This window comes from Neolamprologus brichardi, chromosome 23, assembly GCF_056152115.1.
Source record: "Neolamprologus brichardi isolate AB-2024 chromosome 23, ASM5615211v1, whole genome shotgun sequence".
Lineage (NCBI taxonomy): Eukaryota > Metazoa > Chordata > Actinopteri > Cichliformes > Cichlidae > Neolamprologus > Neolamprologus brichardi.
In genome coordinates this window covers 11,444,000-11,457,730 of record NC_142125.1, presented here as the reverse complement: position 1 = coordinate 11,457,730, position 13,731 = coordinate 11,444,000, and the positions used below count along the sequence as shown (strand labels likewise).

The following is a 13,731-nucleotide window of genomic DNA, read 5'->3' as shown; positions in this document are numbered from 1 at the left end:
ATAATTTTACTAAATCTTTTGGCTAAAATTGTGGTGAGAATGCGCAAATGAGTATTAAGTAATGAGATTGGCCTGTATGATTGACAATTTGTGGGGTCCTTGCCCTCTTTATGGATTACGACAATTGTAGCATCGTTCCGTGACGGCGCCATAGTCCCAGTCTCCAGAGCGCAGTGGTAAGCTTTCAGTAATAAGGGTGCGACTTTGTCCTTAAGTTTTTTATAGAATTCGTTAATAAAACCATCAGGGCCAGGACTTTTTTTAGTTTTAAGGTTTGAAATCACCTGTAAAATTTCTTGTTCTCGAATTGGTTCATCTAACTCCTTTGCTACAGATTCTGGCAGTGTTTTTAAATTGATCTTTTCTAAGAAATCAGATAGTGTATTTTCATCTTTACATGTATCTGAAGTTTTATATGACTCGAAAAAATTGGCAAAGCAACTTGCAGTTTGATTTGGTTTAGTAATTAGGGTTTGATCTGACTTCAACTTTTGGATCATATTACAAGTTTGCTGTTTCCTGAGTCTTACTGCCAGTAATCTACTAGCCCTACTACCCTGTTCATAGTACTTTTGTTTAATGAATCTTAAATTGCCCTCAATTTTCTCGTTTATTAAACTATTAAGCTCCCGACGTAATATTTTAAGATCGGAAAGCAAATTGGCTGTCTGTGCTTTTTTGTGTTGTTGCTCTAGGTGTTTTATTATGGCCTCCAATTCACCCCGCCTAGCCTCTTTTCTTTTTTTCCTGGCACTTGCAAATGATATTATGCAACCTCTAATGTATGCCTTGGCGCAATCCCAGAGGGTTAAAGGCGATATCTCTGGAGTTGTATTCAACTCCAAGTAAGTATTTAGTTCAGTATGTATGAACTCACAAAACTGGCTATCATTTAGGAGTGAGGCATTTAATCGCCAAAGTTTTAGTTTTGGTGTCAAGTCCCATGAGAATGATAACGGTGCATGGTCAGATAGTGTAATTGGTAAGATTTCAATATTGTCAATTCTATGCTCTTCTGGGGGAAACCAGTACTCCATCAATAGAGCCGTTGACCATAATGTACCTCCCATGTGGGTCTCTATATGTAGTGAGTGGGGTGAAGTTTATCGGTCTGTGTACTAGGATAGCCACACCTCTTTTCCTGCCAGAATTGTGAGATGAAGGAACTTCATCTCACAAATCCATAGGAACTCTGTTTAAAAGTTTAAGATTGTCTTTGAGAGCAGATTGGTAACTTAAGTGCCTATTATTGATGCAAATTAAGCTGGAATGTGCAGAGGCTCTGAAGTAAGCGTGTTCACTCCATCGCGCTCGCTAGCGCCCCCCCGTTTCTTTTGACCATGTTTATCCTCAGGTGGGACAGAGACGGCATGAGTTTTAAGCCCGTCTACAATTCCCATCCGTTTGATAATCTGCAGTTTTTGAATATACATGCTATAAAAAGTTGAATGAAGCATTTTCTGTAGATTTCTACTAAAAAGTGTTACTGCATCAGGTGGGAGCAACATAGCATCACTTCTTACCTCATCCAGTTTAGTCTGAAAGAGACCTTTGATCTTCTCCTTGTGAGACTGACAGACCAAATGGAGCTGCTCCGCCTGCCCTGATAGGTCCCTGTGTTTTTGCTAGAGTGAGTGGAAAGCAGATATAATAATATAAATGTATATACAGAATTTAGCGAGGTGAAGATGACCTCACTATGCAGTCTGTTGAGACAATAATTACCTTCTCTTGGTCTAAAAGTTGTTGCAGGTTGGAGCGGTACTGAGGAGTCTTCATGTAGGCCATAAACTGGAGGTACTGAATTTTGATATTGTCTGTAAAAGAAGATCAAAGTTGGAGACAGAGAGAGACAGACAGTTTAACAAATATGTTTGCTGTTGATTGGAGAACTGCAGAACTGTTGTTTTGTTTGCCTCTTCACGTTTTGGCCTCATTCTATAACGTGTGCCTAGAAATATTCTGACCCTGTGCACAAAAAAAGTGCACATGCAAAAATGACTGCTAGAAATAATGAAACATGCACACCAGCTAATTTTCTTCTTGTCACAGTTTAAAATGTGGATGAGGCTCAACATGTTTGTTCGTTTGTTTATTTCTGTAAACACGGCTCATATCAGTCTCTGGTGTTAGCTGGTCACGTAAAAGAACAACAAAGATGCAATAAATGCTGACATGCAACTGAAGTTGAGGATGTGGAGAAAGCCCACCAACGCTTTTATTTTTTATTTTTAGTGTTCTGTGGTGAAATGGCTGCCACTTATTTCTGATTACTGTTCTTTTGTCAGGGACCACAGACAAAAACAATGATGGCATCAGAGTGAAACAGGCCAGGTACCAGACTTAGAGAAAAGCTTATTTTCATTTGCACATTTACAACACAAGTATAATAATATCAAAGACCATTCATGCAAATCCTAAAAACTCAATTTTTTCAAGGGATTAAATAAAAAAGGAGAACTGTGCAAAAGCAGAGCTTCTTTAGGAGCCCTCCACTCATCCTCAGTGGCGACCTTAAAGCTAAGTTCTTACAAAGTTCTTACAAAACCTTTCCCAGTTGGACGTTCAGTATTGTGAACTAGTTTGACAAGATTACCATTTGAGTACAAAATCTGGTTCTCAAAAATAAATATTCTGTACTTCCAATACACCTCTGTATGTAGGTGTGTGTGGAGGCGGAGTCACAGCTATGAGTGGATAGCTCACGATGTGAATGTATTCACTGAAAAAGATCTCATCCAAAAGTTCAGCACAACGAGAATCATCCTAACCAGCAGGCAACACACAAAAGTCAGATCAAGTTCTCTTTTATTAAGTCTTTAGTTCACAACCACAAACAGAAGTGGCGTTAAAAAGCTTTAGGCTTTGTTAAATTTCCTTATAGATCCATCACACCACACTTCCCAGAACTTCTGTCCATACTGATATATAAAAGCTGTTGCTTAAATCAGTAACCTGCATTTCATATAACCATGTGTATATCTGGTATGGTGCATGTGGTTTTTCAGCATCGCAGTTAAAGAAAAAAAAAAAATCAATCGGTGTCTTCATTGACTTACCTAGCAGTTTTTCCAAACCAGGGGGAGTTGGGCTCAGCAGAAGTTGACTAGGGGTATAGTGCTGGACCTTGGGAGGTAGCTGGTAGAAGGGACTCTGAGGTGGTCGGTATGCATCTGTACGCATAGTAATATTTTCATTAGTAACATCAATAAAAGTCCTGTTTAGGAAATAATACAGACAGCATATTGTGTGTGTGTGTGTGTGTGTGTTAGCGCTCTTACCCTGAGGGGGTGCTGCAGAAAGGGTCTTGGCATGCAGCAAATCCAATGCACTCTGATTCTTCTTATTTTTCTTCTCAGCAGCTGGGGTAGCTTTCTTGGGTCGACCACGTTTCTTATTGTTCAGCTTGCGACCTTTGGCCAGGAGTCGCGTTCTTCTCGGTTTAGCGGAGGGCTTGACCACAGTCACCAAGCTAGGACGCTCCTCTTCACCACAGGAGTCCTGCTTTATTACACAAAGAGATAACAGTCACATAGAGAACACAGAGACCTGTCTCACAACGCTGACCGGCTCGTCCGGGTTTACAGAAATTAATTCTCATTCTTGTACCTTGTTTGGTTCCTTGGGTTTTGTAGGCGTGGTACTATTGCTTTTACTGTCCTTCGTGTCCTTCTGCTGACGTCTTCTAGCTGCCTCTTGCTCCTCCTAACAGAAGATGAATCAATTTACTAGTCTGATCCAAAAAACGTAGTAAATACAGGGACTGTCAACACACTGAAGAAGACTCACCCTGAGTTTAGGATTTTTGAGACTAGCAAAGTAGTTTTCAAGCTGGAAGATGAGAAAAGGAAAATGTGGGTATTAGATTAAGAGTCCTTATTTACACGTTTGTAACAACACTTAAAGAATCAGGTGCATGCTCGTTTCACACTTCTGACTGAAAAAAGCAAACACACTAAATAATTAAATTTAGTACAATTGGTACGTAAAATGTGTTTTGTGTCATCGCCAAATAAAACTTCATAAAGAGTGAGACGGAGAGGGCAAACGGCATCAGGTGGTGACAAGAAACACATCTGCATAATGAGACTGTCACAAGCATTTTCCAGGCAGCCTGCCAGTTTTCTCACTGGGATTTCAACAGGTAACCAGGGATTACTTTCACCAGTTACTGGGATGACACATATGTCACGGTAATCTAATAAGCACATGTCTGCCTGTGAAACCTCAGATTGCTTACTCTCAAGATACACTACTCATTAAGATGATACCAGCTGTTATTATGGCAGCTTATCTCTTGAGTTTAGGTTACGGTTCGTCTCTAATGGATAATTTATTTGTGTTGCTTTAGTAGTCAATTATTTTTTATTGAGCTGACGAGATCCTCTCTGTTAGGATTTCACGTGTGGGCGCCTGGGATCACTTCCTCTCATTACAGAAACAAAGAGAAGCATGGGTGCTTACTATGGTGCGGTCTATGGTATGCAGGTAGTAGGAAACTGGCTTTCCAGTCCAGGAAACAGAGCCTCTGAGTGGAGAAAGCTCCACCACACGCATAATTGTGCCAATATCTGCAGGACAGAAGAGAGGAATATCACACGGAAGTCTAATTGACCCTTAAATAATATTTATTTATTTTTTTAAATAAATTGGGTGCTTACCACTCAAGTTTCGACTGTTGATTCTGAAGTTTAAAGGTGCAAAGGGTTTGGAGGATACAATTTTCCCTCCTGGGGAAATAGAAAAACAAATGCACATAAATTCCTTACATGTGTTGTACACACCACAGCTTTTTCAGCTCATTACTTGACGCACGCATGGTAATTTACACAATCACTTTAACTATCTATGGATGGATCTCATGAGCCATTTTTAGCTTAATTAACAATGAGAACAGCTGAAGAATTAATCACTACCAACACTACAAAAACATGATGCTTTATATAAACAAAATACTACATGCACCTGCTTTCAAACTGTTTTTCTATCTTTGATTAATTTTCTCTAGTTTTCAATAAAGGGTTTCAATTTAGTTTTGCTGGGAAATTTGAAAATACCAAATTAACAGAGAGCAGATTGTGGAGATTAAAGAAAAAGTGGACACATCTCCTCAAATGATTTTTAAAATAATGCTCTGATCCAAACATGACATACAAAAAGTGGTGGGTCTGAATATAATGCAGAAATTGTATGTTTGTGACTTTGAAGCTGAAACATTGTTGACTCTATAGAACACAAATTCATCAATGTGCCTAACAGACCATCAGTGCAACATAATTTATGCTCAATTTTTCTGATAATTCTGATCAGAATTTAGTGATGATCTATATATTTTCCAATTTAAGAGCCTTGTGTATGTCTGAGTCTTTTTTAACTGAAAGATAAAATAACGCAGATGTTTTAAAGTACAAACAAATAATGAGTAAGTAGTGTAGTCATTAGCTGAAAAGTACTAACCTTCCTTCATGTTAGCAAAGCGCTCCTTCAGCTGGTGATCTACCTCTGGACCAAAGGCAAAGTTATTCACAAAAATAATACTGGAAAACAGACAAGAGGAAATACTTCACAGTTCAATTCACAGTAAAAATGGTTACCTCAGGATGTAATGAATGACAAAAACAGTTAAGGAGGCGATTTTCTGATTATATTTTGATTAGATTCAGATTCTAAACGGCCTTATTTGCAGAAAAGCATAAATGGAGATTTTGTCTTTCAGTCTGTCACTGTGATCAGGCTTTGTACACCACCTTGTGTTGGCGATTCTTTCTTTCCACTCTTCAGACAGAAAATCACCTCTTTCCAGCTGAAACAAATTGTACGGTTATGGAAAAAGTCCTGAACACCTGTGAATCTACAGAGCACCTGAATTGGTTTCTTCTGAACGTGTGCGCAATGAAAGTGCAACTTGTGTCACACAAGAACCAACTTACTGTGTACTCCCCATGTTTCTTCCCATACCATTTCATCCATTTTTTAAACTCTTTATCCATGGTCTGAAACAAAGAACAGAAACAATATCAGAACACTTGATACAAAAATTCAAGTTTTTAAAAGTCAAAATGATGATAATGCGAGAGCTGTGGAGGCATTTCTAGAAAGAGAGGAAGTAAACAAATAGCCCCCAGTTAAAGTTTGGATACTGGGTTCTAAAAAAACGCCCTTTCAGTTACCAGAATGACTCGAGCATGAGTTTCACACTTACGATTAAAACTAAGACTTTGAGTTGAATTTCCACCCAGTCGGGAGACATTAATTCAAAGCAGGGATGTCTATCTGAAGCTGGGGCACTACTCACCAGTCTGTTATCTGCTATATAGTCAAACCGGCACTGATTGCAGTCAGACACTACAGTCACATTATGATAGAGCTGCTGGAAGTTTGAAGACCGCTTAAGGTTCAATCCAGCTGCGTCAGACATTTACAATCTTAATTGAACTCAGTTTAGTGCTTTAGTGCAAGTGTGGAACAGGTTTATGCACCTTGTTTGGTGCAGCGCGACAGGGCAAACAAATGCTAACAAAGAAACCAGTTTGAAGGCTGATCTGAAGAGGAAATAAACAGCAGGTGCTCTTTCTGCTAGACTACGCTCTAGTTTAGAGCTGTCTATAGTAATCGGTGGCTTTTCACTAAAACAAATTTAAACGCAGTGATTTTCAATCCCGTGCTGCTGGGTCTGTATATCTGTCATGTGAGATAATGGAGTTACCTCTGCATAGGTAGCTGGAATGTCTGCTTTCTCTACACCGTAGTAGTGTTTACAGTTGGTTGCTGCTGCAACCTGCAGCACCACCTGCCCTACTCCTGCAAATATGAAACAATTTCTTTAAAAATACATAAACACACCAAAGCTGCCAGACTTGCTATTTATGCTGGAGTTCTGAATCTTACAATTTCAGACATTTTCATAGTTCTTAATTAGCATTTTTATCCAAGTAACCCCAAACACACTTTACTGGAGTACTTTTAAGAAACAAAGACAAACCTCAGGTGCTTCTACTAAGTGGTTAGTATAGAATGAAATGTATAACAGCAAACTAACCACTGCCAAGGTCAACAAAGGTGTCTTCTTCCATCATTTCCATTTCATCAATAATCTGGGCCACCAGGTCGAAAGAGGTCTCTCCGTAAACCTCGGGGGAGAAGGGTTCATAGTTGTTGAGTTTCTCTGGGTCGGTCACTGAGTGGTTGTACACCTGCTGTAAGATATGTCTCAGCAGCCCATTGGAAGGACGCTTGTTTAGCTTCATGGGCTGGGTGGTCCCTTTCCACTGTAAAACAGGATTTGCATCAATTACATAGCGCCCCCAGAGAGTGCACTCCATCCCTTTTTATACCTTTTAGGAGTTTTCAGACTCATTTTAAACAGTATCATCTTAACGTATTCAATTATTTTTCACAATTAACCTGCACACATGATAAATACAGGCTTTTTGAGTGGTTTGTACAACTGTTAAAAATAAAAGACTAAAATATCCCATTTCAATAAATATGTGAAGCATTCACTTAATACTTTTGCAAAAAAAGAAAAATTCTTTTGGGAAAGATTCCACAAAGTTGGCAAACCTGTCCTTTAGATGTTTCTCCATTTTTATGGTACAGTTATTTGAGCTTAATCCCGGTGGATGGCAAGTATCAGTGAACATTTTACGTTTCTGTTTGTTTTATGTAGTTCGGGTCCATAATTACCAAAAAGCAAAGGATGCACATCCACCATTTTTTAATTGAATAATAAATTTGATAAATTGCTTCTCTGCACTTTGACACTGACATAAAAAATACATTATTGAAAAATATGTTCAGCTGCCTTTCTAAGGGGTTACGAGTCTCATGGACAGGATCCAGCTTGGCTGACTTTGACCACAAGTGCTGAGAATAAACCTTGTTCTTCTCAATGAGCAGCTCCTCCTCACAGGTGGTTTCAACTGCCAAAAAACAGCTACCATAGCCTATGTCAGTCCAAGACAGTGGTGTTGGAGTATGACGGGCGAAGAGACTACTTGGAGAGGCAGCAAAATGATTTCGAGGGCTGCCAGAAAGGCACCCTGGTCTGCATGTTGGCAGGCAAAGATAAGACAGGAAAGGCCCGGGCTTAATTAAATAGCAGAGACTACAGTTTACTAGTTTTTACTCTAATATTCATCAGCAGCTGTAAGACCTTACACAGACACATATCATATTTATGACCAGCTGATTTCAATAGCCCTGTGTTAGCCTTAAGATGGGCTTGTGAGGGTATGTACTCTGACTTCTACCTTTCAACAGCTGGAATGGGCTCCAGCTCTCGAGGAATAAGCGGTTAGGGAAATGTACTGTTGTATGGACAGATGATTTAATTAGTGCCAGGTAGACTCCAGACAATCTTTAGAAGTTCCTAAGTGATCTCTGACAAAAGTAGCATGCACCAGAAATCAATAGCAAAAGGTCTGAATACCTGTGTAAGTGGAATATTTCTTTAATTACTGCAGTGGAATGTAGATAGGACAGCGCACTAAAGAGTTCTTACCAATATCCAATAATTGAAGGACAAAGATAGACCACCTTAGAGAACACTGGCTCTGATATCCTACTATAAATACTCAAAACCAGAATAAACAGTTAGGAAAAATGATTCACAAAGGGCACAGATTCAAAAGAACCAGGTTTGTGACTAATGTGTAGCCTTCTCCTACAAAACAGCAAGGAACTTTCACATATGGACTCACCAGCTGATGAATGCTGTCAATGGCCCTGTTGTACTTGTCACAAAGTCTCTGCATGCTCTCAAAGCTGGGAGAGAGAGGCAACACATATTAAATATGATCTCTATAATTTAATTTAAGTAATAACAGCACATTTCTGAGTGAAATAATACAGCTCACATGGGTTAACTCTAACTATCATGACCTAATTTGTTATCATGGCTGGGTGAAATTAATCAAGTCTTTAAATCTGACTCATAAACTAATTATCAGAGACATCAATCGAACCTTCTGTCTGACTCACAGACTTTGATTTTACAGATACTGATGACATTATTTTACCTCTTGGTGTCATAGTCAATGAGTACGTAATTTTCCATTGCCAGTTTGAGGTCTGGGATTTCCTCACACACCCACCTATTAAATAAACAAACATAAAATCACTACTAAATCAGGTCTTTGACAGTCATGTGCATGTATGAGTATCGCAGGACGGAAACATCGCTTACCGAATGGTCTCGATGATTTCATGAGCAGCATCATGGTGTTTATCCTTAAAAGGGAGGGAGAAAATATTACAAAAACCACACCGAGAATAAAACATTTCACTCAGCAGCACCACAAATTACAGCTTTTAGATGTCCTTAAACTCCAAACACGACCACTCAAAACCAGTCTAAACAAAACCTCAACACTGCTGAAGCCTTGATAGTTTTAGAAGACTGATGTTTAACTGGGGTGTATATAATAAACTGACAGCTGAAAATAAAATACCCTAAACTGTCTTCACATCTGACCTTAAAATACCACAGCTCAGTAAATCATAGGTCAAAACACTAAGACAATCTCATCAACTGGCAATCATGGGAGGGATGAACTCCCTTTTAGCAGAAAAAAACCGTCAGAATCAGGCTCAGGTAGGGACAAACACCTACAGCGACCAGAGGGAGTGTGAGGGGAAAGAGAAGACAAATATTTAAATGGACTGATTCTTATATGGCGCTTTTCTACTGTCCGGGAATACTCAAATACTAAAATAATACTCAAATATTACTCTATACAACATGCCACATTCACCCATTCACACAAGTACTGTCATCTATGCTGTTATGTGCTTACTACCACTCACTCATTCATACCCTGACGCATGCATCAGAGAGGAACTTGGGGTTAATATCTTGCCCAAGGATATTTAGGGGGAGCCAGGGATCAAACCACCAACCTTCCGATCAGTAGATGACCTGCTCTACCTTCCTGAGTTACAGCCATTTACTACACTGAGTATTGTCGTAGTGATCATAAAAAGAAGGAGGAAGTTCCTCAGATGGTTCAAGGTCACCTGATTTAAGCTACATTAAACATTTTATGATGTAGCCTAAATCAGGCCTAATTTCAGAAGCACAGAGTCTCTGTCTCCTGAACCCAAAATGTTAGCTGGTTCCACAGTAGAAAGACATGATAGGATGAAAGGTGGTGCTACATGTAGGCAAATTGCTGACTGGCTGAAAAGCAGACCTGAACAGGAAAAAGAGTGAATGGACTGGTACTCATATAGTGCTTTTGTACTGTGCACTTTTTACTACAAAGCTCCTTCACCCATTCCCACACACAATCATACAACATCTAATCACACTGATCGAAGCACTGGGTAAACACACGACGCCAGTATCTTGCACAAGGATGTTTCAACATGCAGCCAGATATTGAACCACGAACCATCTCGCTGACAGATGACCTGTCCTACCTCCTAAGCCACTACCACCACCACTCAGTTTTTTATTGTTTGGGAGATTCTGAATGTGGATTAGGAGGATTATGTGAATGCCATCGCAGAGAAACAGGGGTATTGCTTCATCACAGTAGCTAACCGCAGGGAAAAACTCCTGATATGTTTATGGGGAAATAATCAGTTTAACAGAGTGCTTGCAGAGCCAGTATTGTACCGAGCATGCATTTTGTGTTAGTATAAACAACATGTGTGTAAATATATGTTATGTCTGGTGATGTGCGTATGCAATGAAATGCTGATTAGCCATGTGCACATGCTGCTTATGTTAATTAGCCACGAGGAACTGTTCTGGTTATTAATGCATGTTAGTCTGGAGAACGGTGTAATGTTTAATGTTCAGAGTTTCCTTTAACCAAATCATGATCCTGTGTGCAACCCTGCAGCAAATGCATTTATAGCCCCTAAACATATTTTATGACTCATGAGTCTTGTGCTGCATTTTGCTGCATTAGCTCTGCAACGGATTGTGTAACAGACCCTGGAAAGGTCGGATTACCTGCTGAGCGACAGTGCCTGTTAAAACAGCATTTCCAAATCCAGCAGGAATTTTAATTAAACCGTTTTCTATTAAAAAAAAGACATCGAGTGGAGGGAAAGTAAATATACCATGCACACTAATATGTGTGAAGGTAAGGTATAAAACTGCTGAATGGGAGTTTTGATCATTATAAATATAATTAAAGAGAAATTACAACAAAGAAGAAGAGAAAGAGATATTGATTGCTCTCTTATTTCTTATTTCTTGTCTCCACAGCATGTTTGATTTGAAACTAAGGATATTTCACATGTAAGGCAAATGTCCTAAACATTACACCACAGAGCCACAAAAAGACCTTATAAAGTATTTGAATCTTACTACCCAGTTAACGTGTGTTTAAAATAAATTAGTATATGTATCTGTCTTAATGTACTGTTCTAAGATGAGTTTTTATGAATTTCAATAACATCTGTTTGAGATGTTAATGCAGATTGTATGTGTCTATTTGAATGTATATAGGAACTTGAAAAAAAATAGCTGATGCTAATGGGAACCCTAATGAAACTGGAGAGGCTGAAGCTATGCTCATGCTACATCCCGTGTCTCTGAAAATCACCCTAAGTTAGTCAGAAGCAAACTTGAATAAGATAAAATCTATTGTATTTTACACATGCAGGGAAATTATATTCATTAATTTTAGCAGGAGTGCCTGAGCAGCTCTCTGTGAGTAACAGGACTCAAGTTGCATCCAGCACACAGGCTGCCTAAGCCTGTTGCCTGAGCTGACCCACTGACCCACTTTCCGTCTCCTACTTTGCCAAAGAGAGCCTCTGCTGGAGAGAAAGAAAGTAGAAAGGGGAAAAAAAAGAAATCTGAAGGTGAAAGAGGACAAAGGCAGGGAAAGTGAAAGCGAGAAGCGAAAAAAGAACTGCGAAAGGAAAGGGGGCCTGAGAGAGGAGACCCTGCTATTTGTCAGCTGTTTGAGGCCTGGCACAGCAGCATGAGCTAACGGCTCTCAGCCCACAGCTTCCAGCTTCCCGCTCAATACTACCCGCCAATACTACGCAAACTTCCGCCAAAACTAAAACATGCATGCGCACACCCTGAAAGAACCATGGCTAGACAGGAGATCTGTTAGCGGAGCACGGCAGTTAACTACATTATGGAGCTAACTGTTAATGATAATGAGCTACAAATCTTCCTAAAACACACATGAGCAAAGCACTGTGTAGCTCTTAATATGGAAGCTATACAGAGTATGAAGTGAGCGAATCAGATGCAGCAGGGGGAGGTCACCTGCTCACACAAAGACGGCACACAGCAACACCAGTACAGAGCTGCTGCTAAAAATAAACGCCGTCTGAAAGCTAGACTCAGACAAAAAGAACAGAGGACCCTCCTCTCCTCCCCACTGTGGGTTCAAGTGACGCACGTACTACTCCTCCTCTCCACGCTACCTCTCCTCACAGACGCACCGTGGGTGTAGGGGTTTTACCCAAAACACTGCTCAACTATCTACACCTCAGCACCCAATGAGAACAAATGACCAAAGTCAGGCTTTGTATAGAAATTTGAATACATTTTATTTATCAAATGGCAAAAAAAGTAGTAAGATGAAAGAGCCTTTTTGTTTTAGCTATATCTAGACTAATCAAGCTTATTTATACCTCCATTTATGCACATAAGAATTATGCTCAGTCACCACTGATTTTGTAACAAAGAAGATCAAACAGATATATGAGTCAGATGTCAGTATCAGCATTTACTGCCTAAGAGCAAAAGAGATTAGAGCTACAAATTTCTATGACCAATCTTTATCTGTTGTGTCACATCAATTTTGTGCTGGCTAAATACTCAGATGATGCGACAAAGAGCTGAAAAGCTTTAAAACAGCTTGGTCATTTTTTTAAATGACATTTGTTTTGTTTTCCCAGCACAAAAGGGCCAATGAATAAAAGCTACTTTAGTCTGCTCCCTTATTCACAAGGGGTTGCCACAGCAGGTAGCTCTACATGTTTGATTTAGCAGTTGTTTTACGCCAGACACCCTTCCTGGCACAATTTTAAAGGCATCTGTGTCTCCTCTGAGAATCAAACTGGTGATCTTTCACTTATTAGGCAAATGTCTAAACCACTACAAAAAGGGCAATGAATTAGAAATAAAATAAAAACTGGTGCCAGTACTCCTCACGAGTATAGACAGCATAACAGTTGGAAATAGCCACCTCAATGTCATCCACTGGTTTGTGAAGTCCTGTTATGAAGCCTCCAGCTGAGCTTTTTCACCGTCGCCATCTTGGTGTTTTGAAGCCAGATGTGACGAGCAAGAGGTGAATATGACTGATCCTTGATATGCTCATAGCTTATCATGGCCCTGTCTGACTCTAAATCAATTTTTATAAATTAGGCTCAAAATGAATCAGTTGAAACTAGACACTGAAGCCATCAGTCTGATCAGCACAGTGTGTACCGAGCTTCTCAATGGAGAAGGAACCCATTTCTTCCAATCTTTTCTGGTATTTTTGCAACCAGACTTAGCCCCCTGGTGTTACAAAGAACACAGGCTTAAGGCACTCTAGCATCACACTTTAGACAAGGCAGGCGTGTCCATCTTTGATAACATCTGTGGATATCAGCCAAACTCTTAATAATGATATCAGTGGTGATACAGAATTAAACATTCCACACATTCCTACTGATCATACACCAAAAGTACTTAAAACACCAGCGTATCTCTTAAAAGTGTTGTGTGGGGCTGCTTAGTACCAATACCTAGAACCAGATGGA

The 13,731-nt window shown here is 39.6% G+C and overlaps 1 protein-coding gene across 3 annotated transcripts in view; it reads right to left on the bottom strand.

Annotated features, from left to right (window-relative positions):
* dot1l (DOT1-like histone H3K79 methyltransferase) overlaps positions 1-13,731 on the bottom strand; it is a 28,545-nt gene that overhangs the window by 12,699 nt on the left and 2,115 nt on the right. For 2 of the 3 annotated variants that reach the window (XM_006790340.2, XM_006790341.2), the window contains exons 2-17: positions 9,188-9,231; positions 9,021-9,095; positions 8,703-8,766; positions 7,040-7,268; positions 6,707-6,801; positions 5,931-5,993; positions 5,748-5,803; positions 5,458-5,537; positions 4,662-4,730; positions 4,465-4,571; positions 3,790-3,831; positions 3,610-3,705; positions 3,282-3,504; positions 3,060-3,173; positions 1,726-1,817; positions 1,524-1,625 (exon numbers count right to left, since the gene is read on the bottom strand). In XM_006790340.2, coding sequence (XP_006790403.2) covers positions 1,524-1,625; positions 1,726-1,817; positions 3,060-3,173; positions 3,282-3,504; positions 3,610-3,705; positions 3,790-3,831; positions 4,465-4,571; positions 4,662-4,730; positions 5,458-5,537; positions 5,748-5,803; positions 5,931-5,993; positions 6,707-6,801; positions 7,040-7,268; positions 8,703-8,766; positions 9,021-9,095; positions 9,188-9,231 — 1,551 coding nt within the window. The remainder of the gene's footprint in view (positions 1-1,523; positions 1,626-1,725; positions 1,818-3,059; positions 3,174-3,281; positions 3,505-3,609; positions 3,706-3,789; positions 3,832-4,464; positions 4,572-4,661; positions 4,731-5,457; positions 5,538-5,747; positions 5,804-5,930; positions 5,994-6,706; positions 6,802-7,039; positions 7,269-8,702; positions 8,767-9,020; positions 9,096-9,187; positions 9,232-13,731) is intronic. The other variant, XM_035907438.2, reaches the window with a different exon arrangement.